General features: G+C 41.1%; 2 protein-coding genes across 3 annotated transcripts in view; one reads left to right on the forward strand and one right to left on the reverse strand.

The window, feature by feature from the left end:
* The window catches only part of SHROOM4 (shroom family member 4), a 212,582-nt gene that overhangs the window by 72,808 nt on the left and 117,810 nt on the right, over positions 1 to 21,964 (forward strand). The window lies entirely within an intron of this gene.
* On the reverse strand, positions 1,180 to 2,361 carry LOC132417833 (spermine synthase-like). 2 transcript variants are annotated; one of them, XM_060001657.1, is made up of 2 exons: positions 2,104 to 2,361; positions 1,180 to 1,953 (listed from the first exon to the last, which is right to left on the reverse strand). In XM_060001657.1, the coding sequence occupies exons 1-2, from the start codon at positions 2,275 to 2,277 to the stop codon at positions 1,180 to 1,182; spliced, it is 948 nt and encodes a 315-aa protein (XP_059857640.1). In that variant the 5' UTR covers positions 2,278 to 2,361. The 2 variants fall into 2 exon arrangements, with proteins under 2 accessions (XP_059857640.1, XP_059857639.1); XM_060001656.1 differs by having other exon boundaries at positions 1,180 to 2,361.

A 21,964-nucleotide genomic window follows, 5' to 3' on the forward strand; every position in this document is an offset into this window, starting at 1 on the left:
ATAAGGAAAGACATATATAGATAAATGGAATAGAATTGAGTGTCCAGCAATAAAATCATACATCAATGGTCAATTACCATATGATCCAGCAATTCTACTCTTAGATATCTACCCAAAAGAAATGGAAACATATGTCTACACAAAAACTTATACATGAATATTCTTAGCAGCATCATTCCTCATAGTCAAAATGCAGAAATGCCCAAATGTCCATTAATGGTGACTAGATAAACGAACTGTTATACATCATATAATGGCATACTATTTGGCAATAGAGATAATTGAAGCACTGATACATGCCACAATATGGATGGAACCACAAAAACATGCTAAGTGAAAGAAACCAGGCACAAAAGACCATACATTTTATCATTCCATTTATAAGAAAGGGTTATCTATAGAGACACAAAGTGATTAGTGGTTGCCTAGGACTGTGGATAGGAACATGGACTGACTGAATATGAGCTCAGTTTCTTTCTTGGGGGTATGAACATGTTCTAAAATTAGATGTGGTGATGGCTGCATAACTCTATAAATGTGCTAAAAACCTTTGAAATATACTTAAAATGGGTGGATTTTATGGTATGATAATTTTATGGTATACAAATTGTATCTCAACAAAGCTATTCATTAAAAATTATAAATAATTGTTCCCCTAAATGCTGCACATTGTCGGAAGACTTCAGCTGTACTTTCTCATTATATCTTTTTTTTTCTCATTTGTAATTTTAATCGAAGCATTGCTATTCATTTTTTAAAGTCTTTCCTTATAAGCACCAAATTTTAATACCTATGTCAATTTGGGGGGAAAAGAAACTCCCGTCAAGAGCTTCCCTCCAGAAGAAAACAATGATGTTCATTCCTCCAAACAATCAAATTCGAAGTCTACCAAAACAGAAACAAAAGAAGCCCACACAGAAAAACAAAAACAAAAATCACATTCTAGAGGTTCAGTGCATTTAGCAGCCTTCACTGTGCTGTCTAATCATCCTTCAAAAAAATAACACCATATTTCATCAAAATATACATTTTCCATTTGATTTTTAAATTAAAATATAATTAAAAAAAGGAAACTTGAAGGAATTCACAATTAATTGCCTGACTCCTTTCGATGTCATGTACAGCATATGAAGGTCAGGAAGGCTATTTGCAGCACACATGATTAGGGGAAATTGATTTTCAAGGTTTAGCTTTCTTCCAAACAGTGTAAAATACACACAATTCCAAGTATGAAGGGACACAGATGATCTCCTTCGAGAATTCCACAGGACAATACAGGTGCCCCAGCTGTTCTTCATAGAGTGACAGGGCTTCAGTCAAATTGACACAGTTCCCCTGTGTAAAATATTTCCCATCCTGTTTCAATACTTTCATTGAGAGGTCAAGAATCAGTCTGAGAAACTCCCATGTGGAATCTTCTTCCGGAGATGTGGAGATTGGAACAGCTGTCAAATCATTAATCACATAATCAAACTCTCTCCCTTCTTTGACGTACCTCTTCAGTACTGGAATACAATCTTCTATTAGAACCTGATAGCAGTCTCCTTTAAGATTGTCTAGGACATCACCACATGTTTTTCGCATGTATTTCTTACATCCGTCAGTCACCATTTGGTCAATCTCTACCATAGTGACCATCTTTGGTTTCAGTTTGACTATTTCACATAATATGCCCCCATCTCCGCCTCCTAGAATCAGTACATCTTTGCCAGTGTAATCTTCTTTGCCGCTGCCCATGATGGCCCGGGTATACGCCAGATCACTTTCCGCCAAATTAGCATCCCCACTGAGGATGAGAATATTTCCAAATTGTTTTGAGTGTAAAATTTTAATGTTCTGGCAAGGTGAGTCTTCATCATACACCCCTTCATCTATGTCGTACTCAACCAGGCGGCCATCTGCAGTGGGCCAGTATCTGTCAATGGCCCCTCCTCGAACTATGGGTGGTAATCGCTTCACCCGCTCAGTACTGTCCTGACTCAATTCTTTCATTCTTTCTTCTACTTTGTTCAAAAGACTGTCAACTTCTTTGCCTTGCGCATCACCGTCGTAACTCTGAAGGTCCAGCAACACCAATCCATGCGGGTAAATTCTCAAATTGGCAAAGCTGCCGTTTTTGTTTACGTAGGTCGCTAAATAGCCATGGTCCTGCCAGGTGTGCATCGACTCCATCATCCCCTGCTCCTGGAAGATGGACTGGAGGCCTTTCAGAATGGTCTCACCATCAGCTTTGGTGCCGAGCATGAAGTCAAGGGTGCTGTGCTGTGCTGCTGCCATAGTGAGGCGAGGCCCTGGGCCATGCCTGGGGGAGGCGGCCGGGGAGACTGGGGGGCCGCGTGGCGTGTCAGGCTGCGGCCGGTGGGGAGTGCGCTGCGCCAGGGAGGCTCTCTCATTATATCTTAAGGGAAATGATAGAAAGGGAGTGAGATGGAAAATAAAATAAAACCTGTTCCACTAGTCTTTTTTTATATTGCAGTATAGTTGATTTACAATGTTGTGTTAGTTTCAGGTGTACAGCAAAGTGATTCAGATATGTGTGTGTGTGTGTGTGTGTGTGTGTGTGTGTGTGTGTGTGTGTGTGTGTATAAATTCTATGTATGTGTATATACTTTTTCAGATTCTTTTCCCTTATAGGTTATTAAAAAATACTGAGTATAGTTCTCAGTGCTATACAGTAGGTCCTTGTTAGTTATGTATTTTCCACTAGTCTTTTTTATACAATTGGAATTTCAAGAATAAAGTTGTCCATGAGTAGGAATCTACTGTTCTCAGACTGGGAGAGATATACACATGACCTGGCTTCTCATCTAGGCTCCATTTCAGAATTGTACAGTTATATATAGAGGGAAGCCTGGGAGGTTTTTGTAAGATCCTCCAGTTCTTGGGGAGCATGGGCTTCTGAGGAGTGCATTGTTGGCTGCCTTTACCTGTAAAGTGCTTTTGGTTCATTTTAGTGCTTTAATTTCCATAGTTAACAGGAAGAGCCCACACCTTGCAGGCTGTGCTGGTGCTATACAGCTGCTGATGACCAGAGCAAAATCAATCTGAGTGCTGATTGCAGAGGAGCCAAGGGCTGCAACTAGCCTGCATGTCAGGGGCCATGTCCCTTAGGTAGGCTTTTGCCTGACTTCTATACACTTGCCCTAGCTGAAACCCCACTGCCACCCCTCCACAGCCACATTCTGTGGCCTTCTCTGAACATTGCTATGAGCCCCCACACTGGATTTCCTTCCCTCCTCTGGACTTTTCCAGAAACATCTTTTCTGCATTGCTGCAAATTTTCATTTTCTCTCACCCTCTGCTATTACTTAACTCAAGGGCAGAGGAAATATTTGCAGTCCAGAAACACACATAATAAAAAAAGAAGAAAAAGAAAAAAAGAGAAGAAGCCCCAAACCCATCCCAAATCTTTAAGAAAACAATCCCATAGGGTTTGGTTTTGAATTGCCATGCAATGTGGGGAACGTGAAACATGTGTTCATCAGGGCCCTTTCTGCTTGGAGCCTACCTGACTTCTCTCCTCCCTCACCAGACTGCTGGGCTAGGCTAGGCTCAGGGGAGCTACAAAGCCACCAGCTTAGAAGATGGAGACAAATGGCAAGTCCCCAAGGGACAAAACAAGACTTGTTACTAATTTTGAGGCCAAAGCAACACACGCAGTGTTTAAGGGCTGTGGGGGTAGATACTGCAAAGCCTGGAATCCAAGCTTTGAAGTTAGACTGAGGCTGACTTGCAATGACTGTTCTGGAGGCAGCATTTTATGAGCTGGGCCTCCATTTGTTTCACGACCCTGACTCTCGCCTTGACTGTTACCACACGTTCCCAACTTGGTCTCCCTGCAGCCAGTCAGTGCCTCTTCCGAACTGTCTGCCCACATGGCTGCCTCAGTGCTCTTTCTAAAACAGAGGTGTGATCTCTACTCCCTCTCTTCTAGTATTTTTTATCTCCTCAGAGAGAAAACCACATTCCTTAACATGATAGATGAGACCCTTTATAAACTGGCCTCAACTGCTCTAGCCTCGTGTTTCATCACCTGTACTCACTCTCAAGTAACCCCACAAAACTATTTACCATTTTCCCGAATGTGCGTTTTTCTTTCCTTCATCGGCCCCTTTGCATCTGCTATTCCTTCAGCCAGGAATGAATACCGTTTTCCTCTTTTTCTCCATTAGACGATGTCTCACTCATCATTTAAGACCAAGTGCTCACTGGGAGTGGTTTTCAGCTTTTTTCTTGTTGCCAGAGCTCACTGAATATACCTGAGGAAGGCAGAGTGGTGCAATGGAAAGAACCCAGAATATGCAGTCAGCCAGACTGTGTGATGACAGGTAAATGACTTAATTTCTCTCTGAGCTTCAGTTTCCTCACCTGTAAAATCAGAATGTGAATCCCAACAGTACAAAGTAGTTGATGTTTATAAGTGCCAAGAACAGTACCTAGTACATGGTAGGTACTTGGGCAATGTTACACGTTATAAAAGAGGTAGAAAAATTATTCCTTCATTCTCAGTTGGGACTCTATGGAGGCATTTCCCTCCATGCAAACTAGTGGGTGGTGTTCTCTGGGACCTGCTTTACCTAGTTCTCTTCTTGAGGTTCACCTGCCTTTGGCCACCCTCATATCTAAAGGGTGTTTTGCAAGTATCCTGCCCGCTTGGGAGCAGCCATCAGCTGCCTTCCCATTCATGTCCCTTAGAAATCTAAATGGGCAGGTATGAGAGGGGAGGGTAACATTTTAGTGCCTCTTTCTTCTCTTCCTCATGCCCTGCTCTTGTCCTCAAGCCTCAAAGAGATTGTCAAGCAGTCACTCCACGTTGGCCTCGTTCTTTCCTGCAACCTGCTCCCTAGGCTTTTTTCCGCAATTGGGATTTCAGAAATGAAATTGTCCATGAATAGGAATCTACTGTTCTCCGGTTGAGATGGACATACACGAGCTCATTTCTCATCTGGACTCTATTTCAGAAATGTACACAAGATGTCAAAAATATACCACTTGGAACCAGAGCAATATTTATTTTTTAAAAAATTAGAGGGAAAAAAGTTGCCTTGCTTCAGTTCCTACTGGAATGTACAATAACTATGTGCTGATGCTGCACTTTGAAGGCATTGATTTAGTTATCCTCAGGGTCACTGGATGAGTGGTGCATGGATACACACACACACACACACACACACACACACACACACACACATTCAGAGTGCTTTGTTGTGAACTGGGAATTTCAGGCATTACAATGCCAGAGTAAGGCTCTATTGGATCCAGCTATTCATTAACAATGCTTTATTAAGTGTTCCCTTGTGTGCCAAGCCTTGTGCTAGGCAGGGAGAAAAAAGAAGCCAGGGAACCAGAAGTCACAGATGGAGAAATCAGAACACAAGAGGAGAGAATAAAGAAAGCACTAAGGCAATAATACAAACTAAATATTAAAGGAGAAGGAGTTGAGGTTACTGAACTGGTGTCCCAGGGCAGATTTCCTGGAGGGCATGGTAAGACTTGAGCAGGGCCGTGGAGGATAGGGTTGGAGACTCTGAGTCATCCACAGTACTCTCTTAGCAATGTGCATTAGAATTAGTATTTGTTTGCAGGACGTGGGAGCAAGAATGATCAGGAATTATTCTGAAGGAGGCCACCACATGGAAGGTTGAGAGAAACAGGAGACAGAGGCAGAAGAACAAAACAGAGACAAGAGGCAGAAGGCATCTTAGTCCTAGTGGTACCACCGACCCATTACGAGTGACCTTCTTTCCAAACCTCAGTTTCCCTATCTATACATTGGAACTAAATAATACCAGTCCTATCCACCTCCCAGGACCATTGTTAAGAAAACAAATGAGATAATTGTGTGACTATGCTTGGAAAATTAGAGAGGACGATCCATAACATAGGCTGGTATCATGAAGGTAGATGTTTATACTGCAACCACTCTCCTGCATCTGGGAATAGGATGACCTCAATATTTAAATGAATTTTTCTTGGCAGGCCTCTTACTTGCCATAATTATAGCCTGCCAGCCACTAGTTGAGTGTGTATACTTAAACAGGGCCTGTCACACAAGTGTACACGTGTATGTATTTGTGTATATATGTGTTTGTATGTATAAGCTTGCAATGGGCTAGGATATTGGAGCCATGACAGCAAAAGACTGGAGAACTCTTAGGAGCAAAGGTGGTATATAGAGATGGGGATTTGTGCGAACATCTTTGAACATGCTTACAGAAATACATGCCCTGTTGCCACTGCAGTAAGCCCTGTTATCTATCTTCCTTGGTGTATTGCAAAGCGTTTCTACTTGTCTCCCTGGCTGCATGCTGCCCCAATCCAGTCCATCCTCCATACTGCTGCTAAAGTGCCCTTTCCAACCCACATGGAATTCCTGGGCTCCTGGATTCCCACAAGGTAACATACATGTTCCTTCACATGACATTGAAGCAGGACACTGATATAGTCACACCTCTTGTTAAAATTGTGGAATATTTTAATACCAGCTGCTCCTCTTTGTCCCCTCAAGATCCCTCCTTCTGCCCTGTTCCCCACTCCTGGACCCATTTTTAACCTCCGCAAGACCCAGCAACTAAAGGGATAGTGCCCAGCACAGCAGGGAGCCTGGAGGACACTGTTTCGTGTGTTGATCTGCATCTGTTCTGCTTGGTCAGTGCTCCTGATGTTCTGGTTTTTATTTTTAATTTTTATTTTTTTACATCTTTATTGGAGTATAATTGCTTTACAATGGTGTGTTAGTTTCTGCTTTATAACAAAGTGAATCAGTTATACATATACATATGTTCCCATATCTCTTCCCTCTTGCGTCTCCCTCCCTCCCACCCTCCCTATCCCACCCCTCTAGGTGGTCACAAAGCACCAAGCTGATCTCCCTGTGCTATGCGGCTGCTTCCCACTAGCTATCTATTTTACATTTGGTAGTGTATATATGTCCATGCCACTCTCTCACTTTGTCACAGCTTCCCCTTCCCCCTCCCCATATCCTCAAGTTGATGTTCTGGTTTTTAAATATTTTGAGGATTCTCTCTGCATTCATGGTTCATCTCATCCCAGATCATCTTTCTGGCCTCATCTCTCACAAGTTCTCCCCACAGATGGCAATAACACTGAAATTCTCATATTCCATGTCTGGATTGATACACCTGTCTCTCTCACTGTATTGGAAATTTCTTGCAGGCAGAGACAGTGACTCCATCATGTAGTCCCATAGCCTAGCTCAGAACCCAGAACATAGTAGTAGACACTCAATACATGCTTGTTTCTTAACATAGAGAATGCTGGTAGATGGAACTGTTCTGTTTGTAATCCTCTAAACTACTCCAGGGTCCAGACCTGAAGCTGATGCAAGGCACTTTCCTGGTCTTACTACATACATCCTGAATGTTATTCACATTTCCAATATCCTTGAGTTGGAGGGAAAGAGCAAATACTATTTCCATTCTCTTACTGCAAAATGGAAATATTTCAAGAGTGTGTCTCAACCACACAATGAATGCTTAATAGAATTGAGACGTACAGTCATGTCTCTGGAACTTTCTCTTACCGACAGTGCTGTAAAGCCCTTTGGGATTTGGGGGTGAAAACTGCTGTCCTAATGTCAGTAATTGTAGACCACTGACTTCTGGGGAGATGCTGGCTTGCAGTCTCTCTAAGGGGGGCCTGAGGCCTATCTGTTGGAACTGATGTAAATGTTCTTGCCCCTTCTCCTCCAGCACTGCCAGGGAAGATACCAGTTTGTGGGGTTGGGGTGGAGAATACATTACATCTCTCTTGATTTTGTTGCCAGCTTCTGCTTCATTAACATGGCTTCATAACTGGTGGTCCCTTGAGCAAGAAGCTAACTTTTGTTTCAGGAACCTCTCTGACAACCTTTCTTCCCCACTCCCACAAGAATAGTCCACTGTAGCCAGCCAAGCTGTAAGGACTGTAGAGAAGACCAGGCTGGGAGAATGGCTGGGCCCCATCTTCAAAGCACTTAGTCAATAAGCCTCATCCATCAGGTATGCTTAGGCTGCAAGTAACTGAAACTGACTGTAACTGGAAATTATCTCACATAACAGGAAGTCCAGGGAACGGGTAGGCTTCAAGATGGGTTGATTCAGCTGCTCATAATGACTGTCAGCATGTACCAGGGTTACCTTGTTCTTGTCCAGCAGGAGAGAGAAGAATCTAATAACTAGGAAGTCCAGGAAACCATGTTGGTATCCAACATTCTCAGTTCCATCTTTATAGATAGTAGAGAAACATGGGCAGTGTAGAGCAGTAGGGTAGATTCAGAGTACCCACTGAGTTCACATTAGCTGTGTGGCCTTGCAAAAGTCCATTAACTGCTGTGAGGCAGTTCCCTTACATGTCAAATGACAATTGTTTTATCTGATTTGGTTCCTAACAAGCTCATGGTGGGGATCATGTGACATAATGCGAAAGCATTTGGTAAGCCAAATAAAGTACCACATATCTTTTTTTAAAACATCTTTATTGGAGTATAATTGCTTTACAATGGTGTGTTAGTTTCTGCTGTATAACAAAGTGAATCAGCTATACATACACATATACCCCCATATCTCCTCCCTCTTGTGTCTCCCTCCCACCCTCCCTATCCCACCCCTCTAGGTGGTCACAAAGCACCAAGCTGATCTCCCTGTGCTATGCGGCTGCTTCCCACTAGCTATCTATTTTACATTTGGTAGTGTATATATGTCCATGCCACTCTCTCACTTTGTCACAGCTTGCCCTTCCCCTTCCCCGTGTCCTCAAGTCCATTCTCTACATCTGCATCTTTATACCTGTCCTGCCCCTAGGTTCTTCAGAACCATTTTTTTTTTAGATTCCGTATATATGTGTTAGCATATGGTATTTGTTTTTCGCTTTCTGACTTACTTCACTCTGTATGACAGTACCATATATCTTTAAGCCCTTTAAAAATTACTTTTATCAGAGAAGATATACATAGAACACCTACTGTGTATAAGGTACTGTTAGATTACAAGGTTAAAATAAAACTCAGTTAATACCCTCAAGTTCCCCCAAACTGTCCAACATACATCTACTAAGCACCCATAGGTGCTGGGGAAACAGATATGAGAAAGACCTAGTCTCTGTCTTCGGGGAGTTCCCAGTAGAGCAGAGGAGACAGACTCACGAACAGACAACTTCAGTACAATGTGGTAAGTGCACGGAACAGTAGAGGTGAGTGTAGAGAGCTCTGGGAGTACGTAGGAGTTATTAACCTATCCAGGCTACACAGGGAAGGGATAGGAGTAGTGTTGGGAGCTTATAAAGCAATAAGAAGGTAAGAAAAGAACCATCTGGCATAGATAACTATATAACAGTGCCCCCCAAACAGCCTTCTTACTTTATACTTGAGGAGCAAACTAAGGAGTAGAGTCTGTAGAAAACAATGGAGTGACGAATTCTTTCCTCCCTCGTCTCCATATGTTGTGGTTAACCCACCACATATGCTCCCTAGAGGTTCCAGTCCACATCTACAGTCTGAAACCTAAGCATCTCCATGCATAATGGGGCCTCAAGAAATGTCATGGAACACTGACTCTCATTGACAGAACAATATCCTCCTAAGTCGCTTCATGATCTGCTATAGCATATCCTCTGGGGGTTGCAGAAGATTGGACCTCTAATCACTGGTTGGGGCATGTGTATCAGCTTTTTCAGAAAAGATTATTTGGCTGAAGAGCCTCACATATCCTATCATAAAAGTTACAATTCTCTATCCTATGTTGCTGTCTTAACATACCTTAAACTAAAACTGTATTCATAAAGGGTTTATATACATTTTAAAAACAACAAAATATCCTTTAAATATAAGGCAATCTTTTAGTTTTTCTCACGTGCTGTTTTCATCAACCTTATCAGTTCCCTGAACCTGCTGGTTGTGCTGTGGAGAGAGGGTATATAAGGCCTGTGGAATCTAATCCTTGTCTTTCTGTGTCTGACTTATTACACTTAGTATGGTAATCTCTAGGTCCATCCATGTTGCTGCAAATGGCATTATTTCTTTCTTTTTTATGAGAAAGACAAATGTCATATATTGCTTATATGTGGAATGTAAAAAAATGATACAAAGGAACTTATTTCCAAAACAGAAACAGACTCACAGACAGAAAACAAACTTATGGTTACCAAAGGGGAAAGGTAGGGAGGGAGTATGGGATTAAGAGATACACACTACTATATATAAAATAGATAAACAACAAAGACCTACTGTATAGTACAGGAAACTATATTCAATATCTTGTAATAACCTATAATGGAAAAGAATCTGAAAAAGAAGTGTATATACAGATATATATATATATATATATATATATATATCTGAATTGCTTTGCTGTGCACCTGAAACTAACACAACATTGTAAATCAACTATACTTCAATAAAAATAAAAATTAAAAAAAAGAATCTAATCCTTGAACAAGACTTCAGGGTTAGATGTTGAGTCTCAGTGACAAAGCCTTATATGTCACCACTTTCTTGTGTAGAGATATTTGCTGCCCAAGGCTATTGCCTCCTAAAACTTAGCCTAATTAGAGCCTGATTGGATTTGGCCACTAGAAAGCCTGCTGCACTTTTGATGCACGGTTTCCTGTGCTCCAGAGAGCTCTGCTGTTCAGAGGCTCATAAAGCACACTCCTGGACAGCTTTTCAGGCCCGGGTTTCTGCTCCTTGGCCGGCTCTGTGCTTTATTACCTCCTGAGGTACTTACCCACTTGCCTGTTCTCAAGTTACTTCCCCAGGCCCACAGTTTGACAGTGCTTTCCTAGTGGACACAGCCAGCCTCCTTGTTGCCCCAAACCAGCTGGAGGACTTGCAAAAGCCAGAAGCAACCACTTGCATGGGCCTGGCCTTGAAAATGGAACACCTCACCTTTCTCACACCAATTAGTGAAGTTATTATTCTCCCTACTGAACAGATAAGAAGGCAAGTTTCAGAGAGGTGAAGTGACTTGCCCGAGTTCAAACCTTTACTAAATGGCAGACCCAGGATTTGAACTCATGCCTAACACACAGTAGAGTCTCAGCTCATGCATATTGTTTATGGAATGAATAAATGAATGAACAGTCTTTTAGAGAGCTATATCCAGGAGCAACTTTTGGGCCTGTTGGTATGTGTTTCTGACATTTTATAACTGAATTTTTCAAACATACAGAACAATTGAAAGAATTTTACATTGAACATTCAAATACCCATCATTTAGATTCTATTATTAATGTTATACTGTTATATTTATTTGATCACATATCTGTCCGTTTATTGATTCCCTATTTGCATCCATCAATCCCTATTATTTTCTGATGCACTTCAAAGTAAACTGAAGACATCAGTACAGGTCTCTATAAACATTTCAACATGCATATCATTTATCCTTGTTCATAGTTTTCTTTTTTTTGAATTTTATTTTTTTATACAGCAGGTACTTATTAGTTATCCATTTTATACATATTAGTGTATATATGTCAATTCCAATCTCCCAATTCATCACACCACCACCCCCCTCCCCCGCCACTTACCCCGCTTGGTGTCCATACGTTTGTTCTCTACATCTATGTCTCTATTTCTGCCCTGCAAACTGGTTTATCGATACCATTTTTCTAGGTTCCACATATATGCGTTAATATACGATATTTCTTTTACTCTTTCTGACTTACTTCACTCTGTATGACAGTCTCTAGATCCATCCACGTCTATACAAATGACCCAATTTTGTTCCTTTTTATGGCTGAATAATATTCCATTGTATATATGTACCACATCTTCTTTATTCATTCATCTGTCAATGGGCATTTAGGTTGGTTCCATGACCTGGCTATTGTAAATAGTGCTGCAATGAACATTGGGGTGCGTGTGTCTTTTTGAATTATGGTTTTCTCTAGGTATATGCCCAGTAGTGGAATTGCTGGGTCATATGGTAATTCTATTTTTAGTTTTTTAAGGAACCTCCATACTGTTCTCCATAGTGGCTGTATCAATTTACATTCCCACCAACAGTGCAAGAGGGTTCCCTTTTCTCCACACCCTCTCCAGCATTTTCTGTTTGTAGATTTTCTGGTGATGCCCATTCTAACTGGTGTGAGGTGATACCTCATTGTAGTTTTGATTTGCATTTCTCTAATAATTAGTGATGTTGAGCAGGTTTTCATGTGCCTCTTGGCCATCTGTATGTCTTCTTGGGAGAAATGTCTGTTTAGATCTTCTGCCCATTTTTGGATTGGGTTGTTTGTTTTTTTAATATTGAGCTGCGTGAGCTGTTTATATATTTTGGAGATTAATCCTTTGTCCATGGATTCGTTTGCTAATATTTTCTCCCATTCTGAGGGTTGTCTTTTCATCTTGTTTGTAGTTTCCTTTGCTTTGCAAAAGCTTTTAAGTTTAATTAGGTCCCATTTGTTTATTTTTGTTTTTATTTCTATTTCCCTAGGAGGGAAAAGGATCTTGCTGGGATGTATGTCATAGAGTGTTCTGCCTATGTTTTCCTCTAAGAGTCGTACAGTGTCTGGCCTTATATTTAGGTCCTTAATCTATTTTGAGTTTATTTTTGTGTATAGTGTTAGGGAGTGTTCTAATTTCATTCTTTTACATGTAGCTGTCCAGTTTTCCCAGCACCACTTATTGAAGAGACTGTCTTTTCTCCATTGTATATCGTTGCCTCCTTTGTCATAGTTTAGTTGACCATAGGTGCGTGGGTTTATCTCTGGGCTTTCTGTCCTGTTCCATTGATCTATGTTTCTGTTTTTGTGCCAGTACCATATTGTCTTGATTACTGTAGCTTTGTAGTATAGTCTGAAGTCAGGGAGTCTGATTCCTCCAGCTGTATTTCTTTCCCTTAAGACTGCTTTGGCTATTCAGGATCTTTTGTGTCTCCATACAAATTTTAAGATTTTTTGTTCTAGTTCTGTAAAAAATGCCATTGGTAATTTGATAGGACCTGCATTGAATCTGTAGATTGCTTTGGGTAGTAGAGTCATTTTCACAATGTTGATTCTTCCAATCCAAGAACATAGTATATTTCTCCATCTGTTTGTATCATCTTTAATTTCTTTCATCAGTGTCTTATAGTTTTCTGCATACAGGTCTTTTGTCTCCCTAAGTAGGTTTACTCCCAGGCATTTTATTCTTTTTGTTGCAATGGTAAATGGGAGTGTTTCCTTAATTTCTCTTTCAGATTTTTCATCATAGGATGAAATGTATAGGAATGCAAGAGATTTCTGTGCATTAATTTTGCATCCTGCAACTTTACCAAATTCACTGATTAGCTCTAGTAGTTTTCCGGTGGCATTTTTAGGATTCTCTATGTATAGTATCATGTCATCTGCAAACAGTGACAGATTTACTTCATCTTTTCCAATTTGGATTCTTTTATTTCTTTTTCTTCTCTGATTGCCGTGGCTAGGACTTCCAAAGCTATGTTGAATAATAGTGGTGACAGTGGACATCTTTGTCTTGTTCCTGATCTTAGAGGAAATGTTTTCAGTTTTTCACCATTGAGAATGATGTTTGCAGTGGGTTTGTCGTATATGGCCTTTAATGTGTTGAGGTATGTTCCCTCTATGCCCACTTTCTGGAGAGTTTTTATCATAAATGGGTGTTGAATTTTGTCAAAAGCTTTTTCTGCATCTCTTGAGATGATCATATGGTTTTTCTTCTTAAGTTTGTTAATATGGTGTATCACATTGATTGATTTGCGTATATTGAAGAATCCTTGCATCCCTGGGATAAATCCCACTTGATCATGGTGTATGATCCTTTTACTGCATTGTTGGATTCTGTTTGCTAGTATTTTGTCGAGGATTTTTGCATCTATATTCATCAGTGATATTGGTCTCTAATTTTCTGTTTTTGTAGTATCTTTGTCTGGTTTGGTATCAGGGTGATGGTGGCCTCATAGAATGAGTTTGGGAGTGTTCCTTCCTCTGCAATTTTTTGCAAGATTTTGAGCAGCGTCGGTTTTAGCTCTTCTCTAAATGTTTGATAGAATTCACCTGTGAAGCCATCTAGTCCTGGACTTTTGTTTGTTGGAAGAGTTTTAATCACAGTTTCAATTTCATTACTTGCGATTGGTCTGTTCATATTTTCTGTTTCTTCCTGGTTCAGTCTTGGAAGGTTATACCTTTCTAAGAATTTGTCCATTTCTTCCAGGTTGTCCATTTTATTGGCATAGGGTTGCTTGTAGTAGTATCTTAGGATGCTTTGTATTTCTGTGGTGTCTGTTGTCACTTCTCCTTTTTCATTTCTAATTTTATTGATTTGAGTCCTCTCCCTCTTTTTCTTGATGAGTCTGGCTAATGGTTCATCCATTTTGTTTATCTCCTCAAAGAACCAGCTTTCAGTTTTATTGATCTTTGCTATTGTTTTCTTTGTTTCTATTACATTTATTTCTGCTCTGATCTTTATGATTTCTTTCCTTCTGCTAACTTTGGGTTTTGTTTGTTCTTCTTTCTGTAGGTCCTTTAGGTGTAAGGTTAGATTCTTTATTTGAGATTTTTCTTGTTTCTTGAGGTAGGCTCGTATTGCTATAAACTTCCCTCTTAGCACTGCTTTTGCTAGATCCCAGAGGTTTTGGATCATCATGTTTTCATTGTCATTTGTCTCTAGTTATTTTTTGATTTACTCTTTGATTTCTTCAGTGATCTCTTGGTTATTTACTAACATATTGTTTAGCCTCCATGTATCTGTGGTTTTTTTTCCCTCTAATTGATTTCTAATCTCATAGCATTGTGGTTAGAAAAGATGCTTGATATGATTTCAGTTTTCTTAAAATTACTGAGGCTTGATTTGTGACCAAGGATGTGATCTATCCTGGAGAATGTTCCATGTGCAGTTGAGAAGAAAGTGTAATCTGCTGTTTTGGGATGGAATGTCCTATAAATATCAATTAAATCTCTCTGGTCTGTTGTGTCATTTAAAGCTTGTGTTTCCTTATTAATTTTCTGTTTGGATGATCTGTCCATTGGTGTAAGTGAGGTGTTAAAGTCCACCACTATCACTGTGTTGCTGTCGATTTCCTCTTTTATAGCTGTTAGCAGTTGCCTTATGTATTGAGGTGCTCCTATGTTGGGTGCATAAATATTTATATTTGGTATATATTCTGCTTGGATTGGTCCCTTGATCATTATGTAGTCCTTCCTTGTCTCTTGTAACATTCTTTATTTTAAAGTCTATTTTATCTGGTATGAGTATTGCTACTCCAGCTTTCTTTTGATTTCCATTTGCATGGAATATCTTTTTCCATCCCCTCACTTTCAGTCTAGGTCTGAAGTGTGTCTCTTGTAGACAGCATATATATGGATCTTGTTTTTGTATCCATTCAGCAAGCCTGTGTCTTTTGGTTGGAGCATTTAATCCATTCACGTTTAAGGTAATTATCGATATGTATGGTCCTGTTACCATTTTTTAATTGTTATGGGTTTGTTTTTGTAGGTCCTTTTCTTCTCTTGTGTTTCCACTTAGAGAAGTTCCTTTACCGTTTGTTATAGAGCTGGTTTGGTGGTGCTGAATTCTCTTAGCTTTTGCTTGTCTGTAAAGGTTTTAATTTCTCCATCAAATCTGAATGAGATCCTTGCTGGGTAGTGTAATCTTGGTTGTAGGTTCTTCCCTTTCATCACTTTAAATATATCATGCCACTCCCTCTGGCTTGTAGAGTTTCTGCTGAGAAATCAGCTCTTAACCTTATGGAAGTTCTCTTGTATGTTATTTGTCGTTTTTCTCTTGTTGCTTTGAATAATTTTTCTTTGTCTTTAATTTTTGTCAATTTGATTACTATATGTTTCGGCATGTTTCTCCTTGGTTTTATTCTGCCTGGGACTCTCTGCACTTCCTGGACTTGGGTGGCTATTTCCTTTCTCATGATAGGGAAGTTTTCGACTATAATCTCTTCAAATATTTTGTTGTGTCTTTTCTCTCTCTCTGCTCCTTCTGGGACTCCTATAATGCAAATGTTGTTGCGTTCGATGTTGTCCCAGAGGTCTCTTAGGCTGTCTTCATTTTTTTTCATTCTTTTTTCTTTATTCTTATCCACGGCAGTGAATTCCACCATTCTGTCTTCCAGGTCACTTATTCGTTCTTCTGCCTCAGTTATTCTGCTATTGATTCCTTCTAGTCTATTTTTCATTTCAGTTATTGTATTGTTCATCTCTGTTTGTGTGTTCTTTAATTCTTCTAGGTGTTTGTTCTTTAATTCTTCCAGGTCTTTGTTAAACATTTCTTGCATCTTCTCGATCTTTGCCTCTGTTCTTTTTCTGAGGTCCTGCATCATCTTCACTATCATTATTCTGAATTCTTTCTCTGGAAGCCTTCTTATCTCCACTTCATTTAGTTGTTTTTCTGGGGTTATATCTTGTTCCTTCATCTGGTACATAGCCCTCTGCCTTTTCATGTTTTCTGTCTTTCTGTGAATGTGGTTTTCGTTCCACAAGCTGCAGGATTGTAGTTCTTCTTGCTTCTGCTGTCTGCCCTCTGGTGGATGAGGCTATGTAATAGGCTTGTGCATGTTTCCTGATGGGTGGGACTGGTGGTGGGTAGAGCTGGGTGTTGCTCTGGTGGGCAGAGCTCAGTAAAATTTTAATCTGCTTGTCTGCTGATGGGTGGGGCTGGGTTACCTCGCTGTTGGTTTTTTGGCCTGAGGTTACCCAACACTGGAGCCTACCCGGCTCTTTGGTGGGGTTAATGGCAGAGTCTGGGAGGGCTCATGCCAAGGAGTATTTCCCAGAATTTCTGCTGCCAGTGTGCTTGTCCTCACGGTGAGCCACAGCCACCTCCGCCTCTGCAGGAGACCCTCCAACACTAGCAGTTAGGTCTGGTTCAGTCTCCTATGGGGTCACTGCTCCTTCCCCTGGGTCCCGATGCACACACTACTTTGTGTGTGGCCTCCAAGAGTGGAGTCTCTGTTTCCCCCAGTCCTATCAAAGTCCTGCAATCAAATCCCGTTAGCCTTCAAAGTCTGATTCTCTAGGAATTCCTCTTCTTTTTGCTGGACCCCCAGGTTGGGAAGCCTGACGTGGGGCTCAGAACCTTCACTCCAGTGGGTGGACTTCTGTGGTATAAGTGTTCTCCAGTTTGTGTGTCACCCACTCAGCAGTTATGGGATTTGATTTTATCATGATTGTGCCCCTCCTACCATCTCATTGTGGCTTCTGCTTTGTCTTTGGATGTGGGGTATCTTTTTTGGTGAGTTCCAGTGTCTTCCTGTCAATGATTGTTCAGCAGTTAGTTGTGATTCCGGTGCCCTCCCAAGAGGGAGTTAGCGCACGTCCTTCTACTCTGCCATCTTGAACCAATCTCCTCTTTTTTTCTTTTGAGGTAACATTTACATACAATGAGATATACAAATCTCCAGTGTACCATTGGGTGAGTTTTGACACACTTTGCACCTGTGTATCCCAAACCCCTATCAATATATAGAACGTTATCATCAACACAGAAATTTTCTTTACATATGTTGCTTTTAACTGTGCTGTACAGCTTCCTTAACTGAACCAGCAACTCCACTGAAAGGTAGACGTCAATGATTCTAACTGGGAGGATGTGTTGAGATTGCTTTTCCTTCATTGACTGATGCTCTGGGAGTGAACCAGGTGGCACTTAACAGGATTTGGCCCTCAGGTCCCTTTACTTTGATAAATTTCACCTGGAAGCACTTCTTCTCCTTTCAAGCAAACATTTGTGAAAGGTTGCCAGTTGGTTATGGCTATTAACTTTATCAGTTTAAACTGAAGTGAAACAATGAATAATTTGTTTTATTTTATTGTAATTTAATGTCAGTAATGTATAAGGGCCTGCTCTTTTCAGCAGGGACTCTTTCATCTGTGTTTTTTTAAAAGTAAAAGTAATGCTGCTAAAGATAAAACGTTCCCAGTTTGGAGGTCAAAGTGAACTCTAGTCAGTTCCTTGAAACTCAGATCAGGGCTAAGAGTTGAAATATACATAGGACACCCAAAGGAGTGTGTGTGCCTGAGTAGGATCTAAATGAGAAACCTGAAGGTCCTTTGCCCTATTTGAAAGAGGCCTATTGGAACAGATAAGCAGGGTTACCTCCTTGAAACCCAGGCTTCGAGTAATTTGGTATGTAGTAAGAGTCAGGCTATTCTATGATCTGGGGATTGTGAAAGGCATTTAGGCTGAACTGGCAGAGATATTGATGGGCCTACCAAACATGCCTGTGGCTTTGGTCCTTTTGGTTAATAGTACTGTTGCTGGTGGGCAATAGGATCATCACCTCTAGGACTTCTGATCCAGGAATTTTCACAATTTAGAGTTTATCAGAATCACCCTGAGGGATTGAAACACAAATGGCTGGGGCCCACCCTCAGAGTTCATGATTCAGTACACCTACGGTGGGTTCGGAATATCGGCATTTTTAACAAGCTCCCAGGAGACCCTGGTGCTGCTGGTTCAGGGACCACACTTTGAGGACCACTACTTGAATGAATGAATGAATAGGATCTCTTGTACAAGACTGCATTATTCCCCTCTATAACCTTATGGTATTGTTTATAGTTGGACACAATAAATAGGAACAGGCACACCCTACACTACACTACTGTATAGGGTGTGCCTGTTCCTACTAAGTTTTAGAATTGGCAGGGGATACTGGAGAAGACATACACATTACTTCTTTCTCCAACCTCCACAGCAGGGATTTCAGTTTGTACTGGGCTTATTATGACCCTGGCTTCTTCACACTCCTAACTGATCTTTCTGCAGACAAGGAAAGAACCCAGGCCTTAAACCACATGGCACAGTTTTCACTCCCTCCTGTGTTGGGACCCTTAGAAAGAGATAATATGTGGCTACGGAGACCATACGTACCAGATTTCCTAGGACAGCTCTGATTTCACATATTATATCCTCTTGTCCCCATAAATATAATTGGCAGACCATGTCCTGCTCTGGGTTCAAAAAATATTGTTCCCATATGCATGGCTTAGGTGCCCTGGGGAGCCAAAAGCAAGTCTTCCCCTTCTTTCTTGAGATTGTGGCGGCCAGGGCATAAAGCTTGGCTCATAGAAAGGGCTAAAGAATTGGGGTAAATCTAAACATCTGAGATCAGCAACAAGCTGCTTGTTGCTCCTTTTTTGACAAGCGTCTCTCAGTGATCCCTGTTACAGATCCTTGAATGTTATGAATATGAGATTCTGAGTGCTGAGAGGGACTGAATTGGACCTCTGGCTGCCTCTCTCTCCTCCTTCCCCCGCCCTCTGGAAGGACCACACAGAAATAGCCCAGACAGAAGAGCCACTCCAAAGAAGGAAATTCCACATCCTTCATTGACCAACCACTCAGTCTAATATTTACCTACTTTCTCTGGCAGGAAGTTCTTCCTTCTTGCTAACATCAGTCCCTCTCATTGTGATTTCAGTTTCTCTTCCCTTGTTCTGCTTTCAATCAAAATTGAGAACAGCTGGTCCTCACCCTCTACATTCTTTATGGCTTAAAAGTCATTAAACCATCCTTCCTGGGCCCAGGTTTAACCATCCTTGGAGCTCCTTTATCCTTCCTGCATGTATCTGACTTGCCAACCGTTTAATCATCTTTGCCATGGGGAAGCAGCTTAGGCAGTTTGGACCAACAGTGCAGCAAAGCCTAAAGCTTTATGACTTGTGCTAATGGCCATGCTAAATGTTTAGTAGAGACTATTTTCAAGCACACAATTGTGAACAATTTAAAGTGGACTGTACATGGAACCCATTTCCTCTCCCAGCTCCCCCAACAGGGCCTCCCCTTAGCAGCTGAAATGAGTTAGTGGCAATCAGCACAGAGTAGGAATCCTGTGGTTTCTGCCCTTCCCTCCTGCTGGTTCTATGGCAGCTAGTCTCTTAAAATAAGCTTTCTCCTTAGTATGGCCAGTAAATGTGACTTTGGAATCAGTTGGGCAAAGGGTCTAGGAATCACATTAGCCAAAGAGCAGGAGGTGCTAGTGCCGAAGCTCCACGTGAGGTTTAGGAGAGGCTGGGGGAACAAAGGTGAACAGGGATCTGTGAGAGAGATTGGATCTGGAATGTTTGCTATCTACCGGATGATTGCACCTCAGGGTTGGACATGCCTTTTTTTGCAAGTTTGTGGAGGACTTGTCTGGCCTCTGTTTGTGTACTTGGCCTTTGTCCACTGCACCAACTCTGTGAAAGTGATGCCAGATCTGTGGCAGAATCCCAGCCTCAGGGCCAGTTTGGTTCTTAAAGAGAGGAGGGTAACTTGCCACATGAAACGACTCTCTTTGTCAGGGGGGTTACATGCCTTCGGTGGGATGCATTACTGAGCTGTTCATGTGCTGTTTTAGGTCACGCTGTAGGGTGGGTTCAGGGCCTCTGCTGATCAGAATGAAACAGATCTAGCTGATGGCGCTGCACAGGAAAAACATAGGGCCAACTGATACTTGTCCTGTTCTCATCTTCTCACTCTTGGCCCCTCCTTATTAATAAAACCTTAAAAGCTCTCCTTTTCATAAATGCTAGCCAGGCAGTTTGTCTCAGCAAAGCTATAGGAGCAGTTAATATACCCAGCCATAAAGAAGGAAGAGAAAGTGACAGAGAAAAAAAAAAAAGAAGTTGGCATTTGTATGAGAGTGTCATTGAAGGCTTCATCACAGATACACTAAAGACTTAGGAACAGAAATTGTCTTGGGGTGGGGGTGGAGAGAACAGCTTGATTGAAGCATTAGCTGCCTTGGCACTGAGCCAAGGCAAATTGCCAGAGAACCATTAAACTCTTTGTAATTCCATATAATTCACAGCAGCCACAGGTAATCTGAATCAGACCTGACAAAACTTCCCTATCACTTATTATCCATTACTGCTGAATGCATACTACAGATATTTAAACTTTTTAAAAGTCATATCATGACGGCCATATTTTCTAAAACCCAAATCAGGAATCCTGGCTTCACAAAGGATTTTTTTCAGACTTGTGAATATGTTTATATGAAAAACCTCACAAAAGTATAAACACTAAATCACACTTAGTTAAACACTGAACAAATGGCCTTTAAGGAGGGAACTATAGTCACATGAAATTGGGTCAGGGCTAACTTACATTCAAACATTGGTGAGGGTCCCATACACACACCTTTTTAGGGGTCTGAGGGAATTGGTTAACTAAGCACTAAATCAAATTAGAATTTGGTTTATGCCCATCGTCTGGATTTGCTCTTAAAATTTCCAGGGATGGTAGACTGAAAGAGCCTGTTGTAATTTCTGTACACAGGAAGGTGGAGTAGATGTTACTTTGAATTCCCAGATGCTGGGAGCAGTTAAATCTCTCAGTGTTCACGTCTGTTTGTGAGGGCTTGTGTGTGTTTTGAATTAACTTCCTAAGGCTGGGAATGTTACAAACTAAGCAGAATCATATATGGATACAAGGTATTGTTGCCATGCACCTAAATTTACTTAAAAGTTTCATTCCTCCCACCAAATTAAGAGTCTAGCATTCACCTCTGGGCACTCACCAAGAAGAGGAGATGGTACTGATGAACCTATTGCAGGACAGGAATAAAGATGTAGACATAGAGAATGGACTTGAGGACATCGCAGGGGGAGGGGGAAGCTGGGGCGAAGTGAGAGTAGCATCTACATATATACACTACCAAATGTAAAATAGTTAGCTAGTGGGAAGCAGCCGCATAGCACAGGGAGATCAGCTCGGTGCTTTGTGACCACCTAGAGGGGTGGGATAGGGAGGGTGGGAGGAAGGCTCAAGAGGGAGGGGATATGGGGACATATGTATGCATATGGCTGATTCACTTTGGTGTACAACAGAAACTAACACAGTATTGTGAAGCAATTATACTCCAATAAAGATCTATTTAAAAAAGAAAAAGAGGAGATGTTTAGCTCAAAGGATAATAATTCTGAGCCAATAATAACAATGCTTTTTAAAAGGCTTGGAAACCTAAAGTGCCTCTTTAACCAAAACTCTGCGTTTCTAGTTAAGGATCATGACTAGCAATATACCCATGGA

The sequence above is a fragment of the Delphinus delphis genome, chromosome X (assembly GCF_949987515.2).
Source record: "Delphinus delphis chromosome X, mDelDel1.2, whole genome shotgun sequence".
NCBI lineage: Eukaryota > Metazoa > Chordata > Mammalia > Artiodactyla > Delphinidae > Delphinus > Delphinus delphis.